The sequence below is a fragment of the Mastigoproctus giganteus genome, chromosome 5, assembly GCF_048544385.1.
Source record: "Mastigoproctus giganteus isolate SK-2022 chromosome 5, ASM4854438v1, whole genome shotgun sequence".
NCBI lineage: Eukaryota > Metazoa > Arthropoda > Arachnida > Uropygi > Thelyphonidae > Mastigoproctus > Mastigoproctus giganteus.
Window position 1 is genome coordinate 13,589,594 of NC_143579.1, and position 20,612 is coordinate 13,610,205.

General features: G+C 37.5%; 1 protein-coding gene across 1 annotated transcript in view; it reads left to right on the plus strand.

Annotated features, from left to right (window-relative positions):
* LOC150085179 (guanine nucleotide-binding protein G(I)/G(S)/G(T) subunit beta-1-like) overlaps positions 1–20,612 on the plus strand; it is a 121,988-nt gene that overhangs the window by 65,439 nt on the left and 35,937 nt on the right. The window contains exons 4-6 of the mRNA XM_090373917.1: positions 8,756–8,819; positions 14,088–14,317; positions 18,405–18,534. Of these exons, the coding sequence (XP_090230043.1) occupies positions 8,756–8,819; positions 14,088–14,317; positions 18,405–18,534 (424 nt within the window). The remainder of the gene's footprint in view (positions 1–8,755; positions 8,820–14,087; positions 14,318–18,404; positions 18,535–20,612) is intronic.

Genomic DNA, 20,612 nt, shown 5'->3' on the forward strand with positions numbered 1-20,612 from the left:
ATTCTCAACAATGAAATTAGTTAGCTAATTAGTTTATGTTTAAACAGTGTTTTGTTATCTGAACTGTTTTGTTATCTGAACAGATTTTGTTATCTGAACTGTTTTCATTATTTGGTGAGCCATTTAGGGTATTCTCATATGATTTTTATTGTTTGATCTTCAGTTTTCCAGTCATCATTTTTATCTTCTCTTGGTAAGGCAAGCAGGCTTTCAGTGATTATTTTCTTTGGATGAATTTTTTTATAATTCATTTTTCAAAAATACCATCAGTAAAAGCTGGAATTTAGCATATTAACTATATTTTAACATATACTAACTATATGTTAAAATTATAGAATTTTAACATATAGTTATTGATTTATCGAAAGAAATGAAAACATAGCCTGTAAAATCAAGCAAATTATAATAATATAGAAATTATTTACAACTTACAAATGTTAAAGAATATTTAGTCTTCATCATCGACTAAATGCACATTCGTTGATCACTCATTATTGGCTCGGCACTCGTTTGTTTGTTGCACGAGGAGTCTTCAGAAATGCTTCAAGAGGCATTTGTTTCCAAGGTAATCTTCTCTTTTACGATTGCATGCTTAAGCATTTTTTAACAGCACACAAATTGCAACTAACATTCGTGTGGAGTAACAAGTTTACGAAGCTTAAAAAGAAAGGAACGAAGAGAAGATTCTGAAAATTGATTTGTTTTTTATACGATTGAAGCTTTCAGTAAAGGGGAAACACATTTCAACATAATAGCGTAAAAACTACACAATTCCAGCTATCGGTATTTTCACAAATGTAAGAAGATTGAGTTTACTACCCGTTTATAATTGCTTGCAATAACAGAAAAGCCCAGTAAACCAGAAAAGTGCAAATTGTTTTTATTGTTTCATGGTCGTGACCTCCAGAAATGTTTTTTAGAAAAATATCACAAAGGCTTTTAAAATTGATTCTTATAACGGAACATATGATAACGATGAAAGTGTAGTGCATTTTAATGATTTGAATTGATAACTAATACAATTTACAGACCACACTCACGACCTTTTATATGGCCTTAAGGTCACACTCATGACCTTAAAAATGACATTTTAGAGATAAATAGCTTAGTTATACAGCGAAAATTTCAACTTCCAAGATCTTGAAATGAATTACCAAAAAACAATGTGTTCACATTATGATATTTTAATGATACGATGGTGTCTCTGGAACTGATTAATATCGTAAAACGGGGTACACTATATTGTATAGCTACGCTTGTGGTTTGGAATGCGGTATTTATGAATGTTTAACATTCATTTTTTGCAATTAATGTTCATATTTTCTATTTTGTTGATACTTAATACTTGGGGAAAAAAAAACTCGTAAACCCGGGAAAAACTCGTAAAGCGAGAACTGCCTGTACTCTTGTGTGTTTGTATGCAAAATATTATATAAAATAGTCTGAATGTATATTTTGTTTAATTTATATGTTTATTTTTATTGCTTTTATTTATATTTTTATGGATGTATTTATTTTTCTATTAAAATCAGTTTTATTTATTTTTCAGTTAGCATGAAAAGAATTTTATTACAATAAACTCCCATTATAAAATTCCTCTGTTTATAGTGGTCTATCTTGCTTTTACCACTCCTTTCTTCTCACCATATAGTGAATCATGTGAAGTCCTGCATTTTTTAATCTCTGCTTCACTCCTATTCAAAACACTTTCTCACTTATTTAGCTTTTTATAAGATCCCAAAGGCACCTCCGTAGCCAGGTGGGAAGGAGCAGCAGTGCATAGCACATGCTTCTTAATTAGACCGGTAGACCGGGGTTCGAGCCCATCACCACCAAATACAGAGGATGCGGAAAGGTCAGGGAATGACCACCGCATATCCCGGAGCAATATGGCCTTAGTTTCTGATGCTCCTAAAAACCAAACAACAAAACATAAGATCCCAAGAAATAATGAAAACAGATATAACCCCCTCCCCCACTTCATCTTGATTTTTGTTTTTGGGAAAGGGATCATCATCGTCCATTTACAATCCACTGCTGGATGAAGGCCTCTCCATCAACTTTCCAGTTCTTTCTGTTTTGTGCAATGGCCATCCATTTACTATCCACGAACTTGTGAATTTCACCTGTCCATCTCTGTTGTTGTCTTCCAGGTTTACTTGGACTTGGCACATTATAGTCTTAGCTGCTCATGCATTTGTTACAGGTGAGAAGAATGGTCCATTACAACTCTTAACTGGCCAGGAAACAGCCCGGACCTGAATCTTATAGAGAACTTGGCATCGTGTGGAATTTGCAGTTGCCAAAAAGAAACCAAAGACCCTTCGAGAACTTGAAGCCATACTTCATTTTTGGAACCATGAACTATCAGTTGATTATCTTCAGAAATTGATCTTGTCAGTGCCTCGACGGTGTGCTGCTGTGATCAGGGGCAGTTGGACTTTTCATTTTGTTTTCCATTTAAAATGATAAGCTGAAACAAATTGAGGGCTTCTGATAATATTTCAGCCATAATTGTCGTGTTTACCAAAACTGTTGTATGAAGGTTGCAAATGCTCAGTTTGGAATATTTTGAGAGCATCTGTCAAATATTACTTAACTTTGCCTTAACTATTAATAAATATATTTTGTTTATATTTCTATTTGTGATGCTAGTCATTAATGTAACATACCATTGCTAAAAAGGGTTAGAAATGTGAAATTCCTAGATGATGCACTTTCTTTGAACATCAGTGTATACAATTTTATGAACTGCATCCAGTTACCTATTCAACCATCAGTAAGATTTGTGGGGAGGATTAGTGATCCCATCTGAATTTGGAGGAGGCTTAGATTAACAATTTTAGGAAGCTTTCCATATGATATGCAATTTACAATTTTGAAGTGTAATTTGATTGACATAGAAGTTCTAGAATTGTTGCTGATTTTGTTATCTGAACTGTTTTCATTATTTGGTGAGCCATTTAGGGTATTCTCATATGATTTTTATTGTTTGATCTTCAGTTTTCCAGTCATCATTTTTATCTTCTCTTGGTAAGGCAAGCAGGCTTTCAGTGATTATTTTCTTTGGATGAATTTTTTTATAATTCATTTTTCAAAAATACCATCAGTAAAAGCTGGAATTTAGCATATTAACTATATTTTAACATATACTAACTATATGTTAAAATTATAGAATTTGTTAGAATAATGGCTTCCAGATTGTAAATGGAATCATTGTGAGATTAGAACTGAAAATGATGTGTATTTGTGAAATAAATTAGAAAATTTTTGGCTTCTGCCTAGTATTTCCTGGCATCACAGGGAGACAGCTATTCCTTTTTATGGTGCAGATGCCACACTTTTTCCCTTGCTCACACTGGTTCACCTCTGTGTTCATCCTGTCACCTCCAACAACATTATAATGTATCAGTGCATAGTATTTTTAGACGTTGTACATGGGATATATACCCATGGTTGCTAATGGTTCTACCAGCATGAAGGTGCAAGGATGACCAGACTTTGCTGAAATTTGGCACAGTTAAATCACAAGTAAGACTTGGGTGAATATCAATTCTGCTGGTATTTTAGGTTTCCATTTAGCAGCCTCAACTTATTATCACTGGAAGATTGTCCATGATACCCTCAAGATTCCCCTTTGCCCTCATTTGAAATTGGCTAATTGCATCTCTTAGAGAGGGGCTTAGAGGGGAACAGGTATCCTGTGTGTTATCAGACACTCAGCCTAAAACACTGATGGATCCAATATCTCTCTATTACAGAAGATTTAGGAGAAGTCCGGTTGGCCTGCCTCCCTAAAATCCACTCATGCACACCTTCTCGATGGTAAGCCCTGTTACGTCACTTAGGTGGCAACGAACGTGTAGAGTGGTTCTCTTCAAGACGCCTGGTCAGTGTGAAGAGGAAAAGACCAAACCCTCCAGCAATGAGAGCACAACAATACAAATGGCCCTCAGTCCCCAGCAGCTTTCACTCTCCCTCTTACGGCAGCGAGAGGATCAGAGTGGAAGCAGAGGGTGCTAAGAATCTCTGGGTACGACCAGGCTGCCATGCACGGAGATTGAACTTGGCCTGTTATAACGTACGATCACTCATCGGTGAAGACAGGATATTAGAGCTGGAAAAGGAATTAGAAAATGTGAATTGGAATATCATCGGTTTGGCTGAAACAAGAAGAAGAAATGAATCACTTATAAGTTTATCAAGTGGAAATCTGCTGTACACCAATGGAAACAGTGAAAGGAGTGAAGGTGGAGTTGGGTTTCTGGTCCATAAAGATTTTAAAAACAACATTTTGGAATTCAAAAGTACATCACCAAGGGTGTCAAGACTAATACTCAAGATTTCTAAGAGGTACAAGCTAAAGATTATAATGATTTATGCACCAACATCGAGCCATGATGATGAAGAGGTTGAAGAAATGTACACTGAAATTGAGAGTCTTCTAGATGAGCAGAAAACCCACTACACTATTATTATGGGGGACTTCAATGCTAAGGTTGGAAAAAGGCAAAACAGTGCAGAAAGAGGAACTATAGGAAATTTTGGAATTGGTGAAAGAAATAAAAGAGGTGAAAGACTTGTGGAATTTGCAGAATCTCAAGGAATGTCAGTAATGAACACTTTTTTCAAGAAAAGGGTGAACAGAAAGTGGACATGGAAGAGTCCAAATGGATTAACAACTAATGAAATCGACTTCATCCTCACTAACAGAAGATATATTGTGAATGATGTTACCGTCCTGAATAAGGTAAATGTTGGAAGTGATCACAGAATGGTAAGATGTACACTTGATATAGATGTAGGAAAGGAAAGGAAAAAACTGACTCGAGTAAATAATACAAAGGTCTTTGAAATAACAGAGGAGGAGAAAAGGCAGTATGTACTGGAACTTAAGAACAAGTTTGAGCTTCTGAAGACTGCTCAGGACCAAGATATCGACGAGGAATATTACAACTTTCTGAAAGTGATAAAGCCCAAGAAACCTATAGGGAAACAGAAATCCAAAGAAGAAAAAATTAGTCAAGAAACACTTGTCATGATGAACCAAAGACGACAAATGAAGAGCAAGAAAAACACTGACAGGGAGAAAATTGAGTATACTGAGTTATGCAAAGCCATTAGAAAGAGACTCAGAGAGGACATAAGAAGATTTAACGCAAGAAAAGTAGAACAAGCATTAAGGGAAAACAAAGGATTTAAATCAGCAGCCATGAGCAGTAATATAGAAAGACAAATGATACTGAAACTGAAGAATAGCGATGGTGTACTTATAAACAGAGAAGATAAATCAGAGAAGGCATAATTCAAATAGCAGAAGACTACTATAGAGAATTATACAAGGAGCGAGGGAATGATACCAGCAGTGGGGAAGATGGACTGCAAAGTAGCAACACATACGACATACCCGATATTCTTCCTGATGAGGTAGAACATGCATTGAAGAAAATGAAAAATCGGAAAGCCCCGGGGGAAGATGAAGTTACTGTAGAGTTGTTAAAATTGGGAGGAAGAGACATAACACAAAAACTGGCAAGGCTCTTCACAAAGTGCATTAGAAAAGGTGTGATGCCTAAGCAGTGGAATAATGCAATCATAGTTTTGCTGCATAAGAAAGGAGATAAATCAGAAATTGGAAATTATAGACCAATTAGCTTGTTATCCCAAATCTACAAGTTGTTCACAAGGGTCATTACTAACAGATTAGAAAGAATACTTGATGAGAATCAACCGAAAGAGCAAGCTGGCTTTAGGACAGGATTCTCAACTATGGATCACCTTCACGTAATATCACAGCTAATGGAGAAAGCAAATGAATATAAAACACCATTATGCCTGGCATTTGTGGATTATGAAAAGGCATTTGACTCCATACAGCATAAGGCAATGTTTCGGGCACTAGAAAGACAAGGCATAGATACTCCATATATTATGATTTTGAAGAAAATATATGAGAGTGCTACATCCTTTATTAGACTAGACAAAGACAGTAGGAAATTTAAAATCGAGAAAGGAGTTCGACAAGGAGACACAATATCTCCGAAGCTGTTTACTGCTGCCCTTGAGGAAGCTTTCAGAAGATTAGACTGGTCGCAGAAAGGAGTCAATGTGAACGGAGAGTACCTAAACCATTTACGATTTGCAGATGACATTGTGGTCATAAGCCACGATCCCAAAGAATTAGAAGAAAATCTTAATCAGTTATGCACAGTTAGTAAGGATTTTGGACTAAAGATGAATATGGCCAAAACAAAAGTAATGATGAACAAGTATGCCACAGAAAGGGAAATAATGATTGAAGGAGCAGTAATTGAAAAGGTGGAGTCATATACTTATCTGGGACAAGTTATTAGCTGTAATAATGATAAATGGCTGGAAGTCAAGAGAAGAATAAATTTTGGATGGATAGCATTCAGGAAATATAGTCACATACTGAAGAGCAATATCCCAGTTTGTCTGAAACGTAAAATAATGAATCAATGTATACTCCCCATCATGACTTATGGAAGTGAAACTTGGGCACTCACCAAAAGAATGGAAGAGAAGCTAAGAACTACACAGCGAAGAATGGAACGAATTATATTGGGAATCAGGCTGTTAGATAAGAAGAGAAACACATGGATTAGGCAGCAAACTCAAGTAAAGGACATTCTTATCAAAACTAAAGAACTAAAATGGTCTTGGGCAGGACACATAGCTCGAAGACATGATGACAGATGGACTAAGAAAATAACAGAATGGTACCCAAGAGGAGCTAGAAGAAAACCTGGAAGACAAAGGCGGAGATGGATAGATGAAATTCATGAGTTTTTGAGTAGTAAATGGATGGCCAGTGCTCAAAACAGAAGGAACTGGAAAGTTGCTGGAGAGGCCTTCATCCTGCAGTGGATTGAAAATGGCTGATGATGATGATGATGATGAATTGCATCTCTGATTGAAAACCCCTTTAAGAACTCCAGTCTCTGAGATTTGAACTCAGATCTCTCTCTAAGTGACAAGTTGCATTTAAAAAATATATATAATAATAGTTATTGATTGAAATCTCTCAAGCAGTAGCACTAGAATTTTTTAATAACATTATAAATATCTCTGACGTTTCAAACCTCTTAGCATTAACATTAGTAGAGGCATACGATGGAAGAAAGCAAGCTCATGAAGCATCAGTCAAAAAAAAAGCAACCCCCTCCAATTTCAACCGTCCATTCGTTCCAAATACCTGTCCAGCTCAGCCTTAAATTTATTTAGGCTATCAACTTCCACAACAAAAGTTGGAAGTCTGTTCCACCAATCAACTATACGCTGGTTGAAGGCAAATTTCCGTACATCTATTCTACCACTGTCTTACCTCAATTTGAATTTGTGCCCCCTTAGGTTCTTAACCTGAGCAAGAGGAAGAATCCCATCAGCATTCAGCTTGCTCAACCTATTCAAGGCCTTATACACCTCAATCAGATCACCTCGCAGGTGCCTACTCTCCAAGCACTACGATTTGCAGAACTTAAGCCTTTTTTCTTAAGAGCACCCCTTTGTTCCCCTCACCAATCTTGTTGCCCTTCTTTGTACTCGTTCTAGCAATTCTACATCCTTCCTAAAATGAGACCTCCATATCTGTACACAGGTGTGTACTAGGTGTGGCCTGACCATTGCCTTGTATAACGAGATAATCACATCCCTGTCCCTGCTAGCAAAATTCCTATATATCATTGACAAGACTCCATGATCTGCCCTGGCAGCCCATCTGCACTGTCAGCGAATTTCATATTATTTGACTGCACAATAACCAGGTTTTTCAATTTCCACTTCCCTGAATGTAGTACCACACGGTAGGTTTCTCTTTGGTTATTGCTACCCATATGCAGTACTTTGCATTTGTCAATGTTAAACTTCAGTGGCCACTTCTCAGCCAATTTGCTCAACTTATCTAGATCCAGTTGGCGTAGCATACTGTCTTTACTGTCGTTAACATCCCTGCCAACCTAAATCGAGCTAAGCATTTGGGGTTTTTTTTTTTTTTTTTGAGCGGAAGGTGGGAAGCCAGCGGGGGTGGCAAGATAATAGGTATACTAATCTGACAATGACGACTTATAATGCCGGTTCTTCTTGCTTATTTATGACTTGCAAAATATCTGTTTATACCTAGTCTAGTTATTACTTGAATTTTATGATTTGTGTTTGGTTTTTTTTTTTTTTTTTTTTTTTGTTTAATTTGGAGTCTTGAAGTGTCCCAGTAAATCAAGAGTCTGCTGTACTTTATTATTACCATATTTAATGTTGGTAATGTCTTAATGTGTGTTAAATAAATAAAAAAATAAACTTTATTATACGTATGAGGCAGACAACCGAGCAACATTATTATGTGCGAGTTATTGAACCACCCTTGTATGTACAAGAAAATCATGTTATACATGGGATCAGCAGGTGTGCAGTTTCAGCCATCCACAATAGGTCCTGGAACATATCCCCGCGGATGTGAGGGTCTTACTGTATATAAATAAGACTTTTATTTCTATTGTCCTATTAAAATTTTTGTTATATTATGATATATCTGACTTTTTTATACATTTCTGGAAGGCAATCACCTCTAAAAGACCAAATATGCATGGAACTGAAGTTGGTTATCTTAGAGAGGTTTCACTGTATTACAAACTGATACCAAATGTGATGCCATAGGTTATAATACCTTTTATGTGTGTTGGATAACAAGTAAAAATAAAATAAATTTTTTCTTATGGTTTATATGTTCTGTCTTTCTTAGGTATCTTGTATCAGCTTCACAGGATGGAAAGCTAATTGTATGGGATGCTTATACTACAAACAAGGTATTCTTTTATAAATTTTATATCAATATATTATAAAATTAATATTTCAACATTTAAAGTGAATTCTGCAAGTGCCAGCTGTGTAGGCAGGAGTGGAAGTAGGAAATTTGTTTCTTTTAGTTAGGTTAGAGAGAGGGTTAGTTTTGCTTATAGTTATTACTTACATTAATTATATTAGTAACTATTTAGATTATTACTATTATATTTCTTAGTTCATTCCAACGAAGAAATACTGTTCCAGGTTCAGACCTAAATCGATGTCCGATGAATTATTGAGGCTCGTGGCAGAGAAGAAAAATGAATGGGATGCACATAAATTATGGTGACAGAGAAGCCTATGGCAGATATAAATTAGTCTGTAATCAAGTCACAAAGGAGGTTAGGCAGATTACGAGAAATATTTGGCAAAGGATGCAAAGAGTTCTTTACTTATGTAAACTCTAGAAGGAAAGGGATGAATCAGATTGGACCACTTAACATAGATGGGTTGACTATTGATGATTATGCTCAGGTAGCTGATAAACTGAATGAGTATTTTGCATCTACATTCACACATGAGGAGTTATTCAATGAGGGGAATGCCAGAAGTTTATCAAACTCTGACAGGGAGCTAAGTGATTTTGTAATAACTGAGAGCAAAGTGGAGGAGAAATTGTTGAAGTTAAACATAAGGAAGGCACCTGGGGTGGATGGGATCTATCCAGTTATATTAAAGGAGGCAGCAAAGGAAGTAAGCAAACCTTTAGCTGTAATTATGAGAGCTTCCTTGGACTGGAGGTGTGCAAATGTATCACCAATTCACAATGTGGGTTCAAAAGGTGACGTAAATAACTATAGACCTGTTAGTTTAACCTTGTGTTCTTGGAAAATAATGGAATCGCTGGTTAAAGAAGCATTGCAGGATCATCTAGACACGACTGTGCTGTCTTGTCTGCATAGTACTGCAAGTAATAGTTAAGGAACAACATTGGTCTGTTAAAGGGAGGTCTTGTCTGACCAATTTGATTGGATAATATGATATGGTCACAAAAACGAACTGAATGTCAAAAATAATTTTGATATCATATACTTGGATTTCAGGAAAGCTTTTCATACTGTTGCACATGGAAAACTGCTGTAAAAATTGGAGAGGTATGACATTTAAGGGTAAGTTGCTACAATGGATAAAGGGATGGTTGAGTGGGAGAAGACAGAGTGGTAATCAATGGACACTGCTCTTCGTGGACAAATGTTATTAGTGGAGTTTCCCAGGGTTCGGCGCTGGGCCCATTGTTGTTTTGTGTGATCATCAATGATATCGATGAAGGTATATCAGGATTAATGTTCAAGTTTGCAGTGATATAAAGGTTGGCAGAATTGTTAAGACAGTAAAAAAAAAAAAAAAAGGTAAACTGCAGCCATTATCAACCCACTGCAGGATGGAAGCCTCCCCAACAATTCATGCTGAGGGAAATGGACCATAATCTGCCATGCTGGTCCAGTGCGGGTTGGCAGATCAGCCGTATTTAGCAGTCAGGAGCTTGAACCCCAGTCTACTCAAAGATGCTACCGCATCCCCGCGCCTGACTACTTGGCTACGGAGGCCTGTAAAGACAGTATGCTACTCCAAATGGATCTAGAAAAGTTGGGCAAATGGGCTGAGAAGTGGCAACTGAAGGGTAACATTGACAAATGCAAAGTAATGCGTATGGGTAGCAATAACCCAAGAGAAACGTACCAACTGTGTGGTACTACACTCAGGGAATTGGAAAGTGAAAAAGACCTGGGGATAATTGTGCAGTCAAATATGAAGTTTGCTGAGCAGTGCAGATGGGCTACCAGGGCAGGTTATGGAGTCTTGTCAATGATATACAGGGTGTCTCAAAAATATTGGTACAAATGTTTAAGGGAGGTAGGTAACATCTAAAGGAATGTAAATCACAGGAACTCATAACCGGAAACGTCACGGGAAAGTAGTAACAGAGGCACAAGAAGCAGAAATGACACGACAGTAATTAGTGGCAAACATTTATTTGACATAATATTAACAATGGAGTACGAGATGGATGCATTTCATGATGTTATGACAGATCTCGAAGGTTCCACCATGAGACACGATGCATGCGTGACACCGACGCAGCATGGATTGGCGGACACGGTCGCGCACGCGCACACACACACACACACACACACACACACACACCTGGAGTTTCTTTGACAATAGCAGCAGCATAGACAAGTCTTACCACGAGATCCATTTCCGTCTCCACAGGCAATTAATACACAATAGATTTGAGGGCACCCCTCACAGAAAGAAATCAAGGCTCAATAAATCAGGTGAACGTGGGGGCCAGGCAACGGATCCACCACGGCCAATCCATCAGCGCCCAAAATGCCTGTTCAAATGGTCACGAACACACCTTCCATAATGGGCAGGTGCCCCGTCATGTTGAAACTAAATGTTACATCTCACATTTGCTGGAACATCGTCAACCCTGGTAGAACGTGTTCAAGAAAGGTCCGATATTTAGCAGAGTTCATGCAGGATGGTAACAGGTATGAGCCGACTAAGTAGTCACCGACCATACCTGCCCACACATTTATTGCGAAACGATGTTGTCCGCATGGGGGTGCACACTGTGTGGGTTGTTGTGAGCCCACACATGAGCATTGTGCTGATTGAATAAGCCTTCCCGAGTGAAATAAGCCTCATCCATGAACAAAATATAGGTGGAAAATTCAAGTCTTGAACACTTTCTTGGAGAAACCACTGCGCAAAAGCCACACGCTGATTGAATAAGCCTTCCTGAGTGAAATAAGCCTCATCCGTGAACAAAATATAGGTGGAAAATTCGTTTTGAACACTTTCTTGGAGAAACCATTGTGCAAAAGGCACACGTGCAGGATGATCTTAGGGGAGCAGTAACTGAACCTTTTGGAGATGAAAGGGGTGTAAGGAATCGTGTGCCAGACGTGCTGTGTGCACTACAACGAGACACTACTAAGGCAGTGGCAGCAGCACATGTTGCCGGTAGTAGGATTATTCTGGACGGCATTCAACACACTTTCTTCCATGGCGGGAGTTCATGTCGAACGTGGTCTGCCCGCACTACTTCTGTTACCTCTAAATGACCCATAATCGCACAAATTTTGATGCACACTTGCAAATCAATGTTGGTCAGGTACATGTCTGTCTAGGAAGCGTTCTCCATAAATTCGTTGAGCGGCTCGTCCATTGCCCTCTGCTAATCCATACACTAGGTGCATGTCAGCTCACAGTTCATATATCGATGCATGCTATTCGTGCGGCGACTACTGCTTGAACAAGTAAACCAGAAATTTTCCCTCCCGCGAACTGATGAACAGCGCCGTCTGCCGACTTACAGTGACGTTTCCGGTTATGGGTTCCTATGCGATTCACATTCCTTTAGATGTTACCTACCTCCCCTAAACGTTTGTACCAATATTTTTGAGACACCCTGTATAGGAATTTTGCTAGCAGGGACAGGGAGGTGATTATCCTGTTGTACAAGACAATGTTCAGGCTGCACCTAGAGTACTGTGTACAGGTCTGGAGGCCTCATTTCAGGAAGGATGTTGGGTTGCTAGAACGTGTACAAAGAAGGACAACAAGAGTGGTGAGGGGAACAAAGGGGTGCTCTTACCAAGAAAGGCTTAAGTTCCACAAATTGCAGCACCTGGACAGTAGGCACCGGCAAGGTGATCTGATTGAGGTATATGAGGCCTTGAATGGGTTGAGCAAGCTGAATGCTGATGGGATTCTTCCTCTTGCTCAGGTTAAGAACCTGAGGGGTCACAGATTAAAATTGAGGAAAGACAGTTGTAGAATAGATGTGCGGAAATTTGCCTTTAGCTAGCGGGTGGTTGATTGGTGGAACAGACGTTCATTGTGGAAGTTGATGGCCTAAATAAATTTAGGGCTGAGCTGGACAGGCATTTGGAATGAATGGAGGGTTGAAATAGGAGGGTTTTTTTTTTTTTTTTTTTTTTGGCTGATGCTGCATAAGCTTACTTTCTTGCATTGTATTCCTCTACTAATATAATATAATAATGCTAATATAATATAATAATAATAATCAGTAGCCCCTCAACCTAGAAAGGTGCTGAGTGGCTGTTTAGAGGCTGATAGCCTCTAAACAGCCACTAAGCAAACACATTCCTGACCAGCAAAACATATTATTCCATTTTATCATAGGATAAAATATTATACTAATTCTACTTCAAACGTCATATAATTACTAAAGTATAAATTGATATTTTAATGTTAAAATTTGTAAAAAAGGAAAACCAAAAGATGGAACATTTTGAAATGTGATGAAAATAACAGATAAAATTTTGCCAGGCAGCAAAGTAGATTAAAAACCTGCAAAAGTTTGGGAAGGAACCAAGTATTGAGGGCATGATCATGCACTAACTTGAAACATGCAAAACTAGAAGAGACCTGACGTAGCCCAGTGGTCAGGAGCGAGAGTGCATAACATGCATTCGTTGAGTGGACTGGGGTTCAAACCGGGATAGCCTGGTGGGTAAAGTGCCTGCCTGGCAACCCAAAGGTCGCGGGTTCGAATCCCGCCTCAGGCTTGGATCAAAGTACTGCAAAAACTTTGGGAGGTGCACTATAGCCACAGAAGCCGATGCGCCAACAACTAAAAAAAAGACTACTAAATACGATAAATATTTGTATTGACGATTAATTGTAAACTCTATTGACTTGGTTGTCATGCCAGAGTATAAACAGAAAATTTAATTTATTTTAATTTTATAAATGTTGGCCAAGAACAAGTCAGATCAGGTCACTTGGTGGGGGGAAGACCTTCAAGTTCAGATAATAATAAGCACAAATAAACTGTGTAGAGATTTTATTGCCAACTCAGAGTTTGACAACAATAATACTAATTTTAAGGAAATAAAATTTTTATGGTTTATTTATTTTTATATATATATATTTCTGCTTTTATTTAGATTGTCCAAATATAGAAACATTATTAGGTTCTGGTGTTAAAAATTAGACTAGAAGACATTTTCTGCTGATACGTATGTTTTTTTAAATTCCCATAAATCAATTTTTATATTGCTTGTACTATTTATAATCAATAAAAAAAATGGATAGAAAATGCAGAAAACTCAGCAGATTGAACTTAATTTAAACTCTGTTTGAATAATTTTATATATCAGTTCAGCTTTCAAGAGAATGGACTTGCTTAATTGGTTAAATGTAGCATCCAGTAAAGTTCCAGTATGTTTCAATAAGTATTATTTTTGTTTCAGGTGCATGCAATTCCACTTCGTTCTAGCTGGGTAATGACATGTGCCTATGCACCATCAGGAAGTTATGTTGCTTGTGGCGGTTTGGATAATATTTGTTCAATCTATAGTCTCAAAACTAGAGAAGGCAATGTACGTGTAAGCAGAGAATTACCTGGCCATACTGGCTATCTTTCTTGTTGCCGGTTTCTGGATGATAATCAAATTGTTACAAGTTCAGGAGATATGACCTGGTAAGTTTCATCAAAGCAGTTTTTTGTCATCATTTTGTACTAATAATTATGTGGAAATCTTATTTTCATTTTCAAAACATACTTCTTCCAAATGCTTAATTTAACAAGAAAACATCAGTTAAAAGACATGTGGATATATTTAAAAACTCTTCATGTGGTATTCTAAAGTATACAAATGCCCAACAGATCATCAAATTAAACACAAACACAAACACACACACACACACACACACACACACACACACACACACACACACACACACACACACACACACACACACACACACACACACACACTAGAAACTGGATAAGTTTTTGGAATCTTTCCTCCTCAGCTAGTGCATAAAACTAACAGAGCGAATAAGAGTCTTTACATGTAGTAGATTACAGTTATTTGTACTTGCATAGATGTGTGACAAATGACACAGTATTTAGTTTGGGAAATGTAATTTGTAATTACATTTCCCGGTCGGCATTTAGTAGTCACAGTTGCCAAATGGTCTTTTGGGAATTTTGCATTTAAAATGTGCTCCGAATTTTCTTTGTAATACCATATAGCCAACATTTCAAACCATTCCAAATATAACTGTCATAGCCCTATGTAAATTATAACAGCATTTTTTATTTCTAGTGCACGTCCACTTTGTTTTGAATGCTGACTTAATCCCTTTTGTGAACGTGAGAGGAAACTTTACTCCATTTGCAAATATCATATACAGGGTGATTTATGAGGAATAGTAAATATTTTGGGAGATAATAGTATCGATTATTCTGAGTAAAAAAGTTCATATAAAATAAATCTCACATACATTTTAATCCCCTTTCCCATAAAGGAGTAGAATTTATTCAGGTGGTCATACCTGAATAAATTTCTGCAAGAGGGCTAAAATTCTGATTTTCCTGCCCATGGGGGGGGGCAGGGTGTATCTTTAAATAGTTCGAGTAAAAGGTTTCAATTTAAAAATAAGGATTTTGATGAGATTTTTGGATTGCCAATTGGCAACTTCATCCCATTTCACAGAAATTTATTTAGGCAGAATTGAAGAATGTGTTTTAAATGCATTACCAAGGATATGATGCAAGAAAATAATCTTACACAGCATTAGCAAAAAAAAAACAAAAAAACACTATCCACTTTATCTGTATATCCCCTCTAACAATTTATTTAATTCTTCCTTAAATTTGTTCAAACTACTGACTTACACAACACCAGATGGAAGTTTGTTCCAACAATCAGTTACTCTCCAGCTGAAAGAAAATTTTCTCAAATCTCTCCTGCATCCATTCTTTTTCAGTATATCTCCCTTTATGTGTGTCTGAGAAAGAGCAAGAATGCCATCAGCATTTGGTGTACTCAATCCATTTAACGCCTTCAACATTTAACTCTTAAACTTCATAGGTGCTTAGTTACAGGTGCTGCAATTTACAGAACTGAATTTTTCTTTGTAAGAGTACACTTTTGTGTCTCCACTAATCTTGTTGCTCTTCTCTACACCAGTTCCAATAGATATACATCCTTACTAAAATAGGGCTTCCAGATCTATATGTGATACTGAAAATGCATTACCCTTGCCTTATACAACAGGATAATCACTTCCAGGATAATAATTTAATTTAATTAAAAGTGATGCCCTCTAATTAAATTAAGAGTTTGGAAGAGATAAGCTTCAAAAATGAAAATCAAGTTTTTGCCATAATTATTAGTATAGAATTTAAATGAAGCTTGAGATTACAAGATTCAATAAGTGATGAATATGGTGCTGGCTCCCCTCATTTTTTGAGTTCCCCAAATAATTTTTTTTTTTTTTTTAGGTCAAAAGGTTAACAATGTTAATCATGTAAAGTAGTTTCATGGTATCCATCATGCAGCCACTTTAGGAATTTGTTGATGCTCATGAATGATTTTTTTCCCAACATTATCAATAGATAAATAACTTCTCTAACATACCATGAAACTTTTAACATCCATCACACATACTTAATTTTTTTTTTTTTTTTTTTACAGCTGCAGTGGCGCCTCCGTAGTCAGGTGGGCAGGAGCAGCAGTGCATAGCACACGCTTCTTGATTAGACCGGGGTTCTAGCCCGACCACCAAATACGGAGGATGTGGAAAGGTCAGGGAATGACCACCGCATATCCCCCCCGAGCAATATGGCCTTAGTTGCTAATGCTCCTAAAAAAACCAAATAACAACAATAATACAGCTGCAGTTGTCAGCATTTACAGATGGTCTTCCGCACCTTGGATCATTTTGAGTAGGTTTCTAATGACACTTAAATTTATTGTATCACCTGGCTATTGTGGTATAATGAGGAGTGCTTTCTTATAAACATTCATTGATGAAATTGTTTCCTTCCAGACACAAAACTATGATGATAGATCTAGATAGTTGTAGATCTGTGGATATGATTGTATACACCGATGAGCCAAAACATTATAACCACCTACCTAATATGATGTTGATCCTCCATATGCAGCCAAAACGGCTCATACCTGGCGAGGCATGGACACTACTATCTGGTACCAACACGTATCCAGCAGATCCTTTAACTCCTGTAAGTTCCATGGTTGAGACGCCGCAGATCGGAGTTGCTGTTCCAAAACAAACCACAGATGCTCGATAGGATTGATGTCTGAGGAATTTTGAGGCCAGGGAAATACCTGGAAGTCTTCCTCATGTTCTGCGAACCAGTCTTGAACAATCTGGGCAGTGTGGCATGGCGCATTATCCTGCTGAAAGATGGCACTGCCAGAGGGGAAGCCCGTTGCCATGAAAGGGTGTACCTGGTCAGCAATGATGTTTAGGTAGGTGGTAGACATCAGAGTGCCCGGAACATGGATGATCGGACCCAGGGTATGCCAGCAGAACATCATGCAAAGCATGACACCACCGTCACTGGTTTGTTTTTATCCCACAGTGCATCCAGGTGCCATCACTTCCCCAGGTAAACAACGCATATGTACCTGACCGTCCACGTGGTGCAACAGGAAACGTGATTCATCAGACCAGATGACCTTCTTCCAATCACTCAGAGTCCAGTTTCAATGCTCGCGTGCCCATTGTAGGCACTGTCGCCGGTGAACCGTGGTTAGCATGGGCATTCGGAGCGACCTGCGACTACACAGCCCCATTTTCAGCAGGGTTCGATGTATTGTGTGTTGTGACACATTACACTCATCACCAGCATTCCAATTACCGGTGAGTTGCACCACAGTTGCCCTTCTGTTGCTACGTACCATCCAGGAGAGCTCATCTCGAGCATCGATAAGCCGTGGTTGTCCAACACCTCGCCAGCAGTTTGTGGTTCCCCCCCCCTCGGACCACTCGTACTAACCACGGCTGACAGTGAGCATCCCACCAGCCATGCCGTTTCAGATATGCTCTGACCCAGTCGTGTGGCCATTACAATTTGGCCTTTGTCAAACCCGCTTGTCCACTGCCTTTCCCATCTGAAGAACAAGAGTAACACTGATTAACGGAGCTCAGTATCAGGTGTTTTTTATACCATGTCCCGACCCGTGCACGCACCGTATTCCACCTGCAGTTGCTTCGATTTGCATAACAACTCGCTGCTTATAATGTTTTGGCTCATCGATGTATGTGAGTGTGATCTGTAGAAGGAATTTCTTTATGTAATAGAGTAATTATTATTACTGTATTACCTACAGAAATATAAAATAAAAGTATTCATTGAATACTATGGTTGAAAAATTTCTTTTGCATATAACATACAGAAGTGTAACTATATTATTCATGTATTTAAACATTTGTAACTGCCTTATTTATACCAGAGTTACAAAGCTTTTTACCCCTACCATCCTCTTGTAATAATAGTAATGCTCTTTTAATTTGAATAACGTAAAGGGTATATTTTGATATCATTAAAATAATGAAAATGGTTTGACCATCATCTCTTGGAAGGATTTGATCCTTCTTGGTAGGACTTGATCCTTCTGTGTTTCATGCTAAAAGCACCCGTCATAGTAGGCTTATTGGTTTTTATTGGAAACTGATTTCTTGTATGACATTTACATGCATCTTAATTTTGATATGCAATTTTTTTTTTTTTTTTTTTTTTGTTTTAGTGCTTTGTGGGATATAGAGACAGGGCAGCAGTGTACTTCTTTCACAGGCCATACTGGAGATGTAATGTCCCTTTCTCTTTCTCCAGACATGAGGACATTTGTTTCTGGAGCTTGTGATGCTTCTGCAAAGGTATACATTTATTACTTGGGTATTGTATTTTGTTTACATTTGAAGTAAATAGAAATAATTAAAATAAAAATGATCTTAAAAATTGTAAATTAGAAATCCATCAGCACAGTGAAGTGGGAAGATGGAACAAGCTTGTCATATTTGGATTTCTGTATGCTGTAATTTTTAGGAAATGCATACAAAGAAAGAATTGTGCCAAGAAATGAAAAGAGTGAAAATAAATAAATAAAGAAAGAAGAGGAAGGGAAATTGGCATGCCCATATTCGAGTTGAATCGTATATGAATTCTGCTTCGTTACTCATTCATTCTAGTTGTTTTAAGAAAAATCTGTAAGAATTACAGATGCAGTTCTAAAGTAGGGAAAAACCTTTTATTGATTGGAAATGAAATTGACATGTGTGAGAGAGGAATTGTTAATGTGGCTTTCTTCTCTTTGACAATTCAGGATTTTTGCACAGAGTATTCTCAACAGAAATCTTAAATGTGACTTCAATCAAATCACATGTGAGATTTTTGGGAAGTGTTTGTTTCTTAGAATAACCTCCCTTCAGTGACAGTCACAACTAGCATGGTGCTTAGAATGCAATCAGATAGTCAGCTGGAGTGGGGAGTGTGTGTGGGAGGGAGAGTTAATGTTGTCCTGAAGAACCACATTTCCTCAATCTAGCAGCCTTAGCATCTGTAGAATGTCAGTTTCGAATTTTTCTGCTTTTCAGATTAAATCTAACAAAGCACAAATACTCAAAAGTAAACACTTAAGTGATTAATAGAACGTCGTAAAGTACCATATATGAATTAGACTAAATGGGGGTGATAGCATAAAGGCTTAATTGTCTGTACTCCCCTCAGTTGATTTGCTCTGTTACATGATGTTAAGGTGGAATAAGATTAAAACTAATTTAGAATATAGATTAAAAATTAAAAATTCTTTTAAAATAATAATTAAGGATGAAAATATTAAAAGATCTGTGGTTAAGATTTGCCCAGTGAAGAAGTGCACCATCTTATTCCAAGTTGTCATATATGTGAAATATTAACATGAAAGTTAGATGGGGCCAATAGTCGTAACAAGTGACTTTTGTATAAACGTCTTCAGTTGGCAGTGATGGGTAAAAGGAGAACTATGTATTTAAAGAGTCCTGATTTCCCTTGATGCATTTCAAAACACGTGGGAACCTCGTGTCAGGTTCCACACCGGTGAAAGATTTGTCGGGAGTTTTGTATTCAGAACATTAAAATTAGTGTTGTGGCGACACCATTCTATAAAGAGTGCCTTGCATTGAAAAATTTTGTAACTGGATTTTAAATTAGTAATAGAAACAGCTGAATCAATTTGGGTATTATGGTTATGGAAGTGAACGTGTTGAGTGAGTTCAGTGCTGGCGTGATCAGTTTTGAAACTATTAAAATGGTAATAAGCACTTGTGTTGGAGGTTTTTATTGTACCGTATTTTGCAGTTTGGTCCAGATAAGCATGCGTTGCATCCTGGTTGATAATTAATTAAATAAACGACATTGTTGATGTTGCATATAAAGTAACTGTGTGTTTGTCTATGTTTCATTGAACATAGGCCCTAATTTATCATACGAAGAAAGCGTTAAGGTTATATCGGTGTTCGCAAATACCTTATGAAGTTGTCGAGCAAGTCTACAATGGTAAGGGAGACGATACGTATATTTATTCATAAACAAAATACACGTATCATCCTCCCTTACCATTGTAGACTTGCTCGACAACTTCATAAAGTATTTGCCAACACCAATATAACCTTAACGGTTTCTTCATATAATAAATTAGGGTCTATGTTCATTGCTTACAAAGAAACACACAGTTACCCTATAAATAAATGACTCTGCTTTTTCTCAGCAGAATCGTTTATTTAATTAAGTGTCAACCAGGATGCAACATATGCTATATCGGAAGCACCACTGCAAAATATGGTACAGTAAAAATCTCCAACACACGCACTTACTATTTTAATAGTTTCAAAACTGATCATGCCAGCACTGAACTCAGTCAACACGTTCACTTCCATAACCATAATCTCCAAATTGATTCAGCTGTTCCTATTATTAA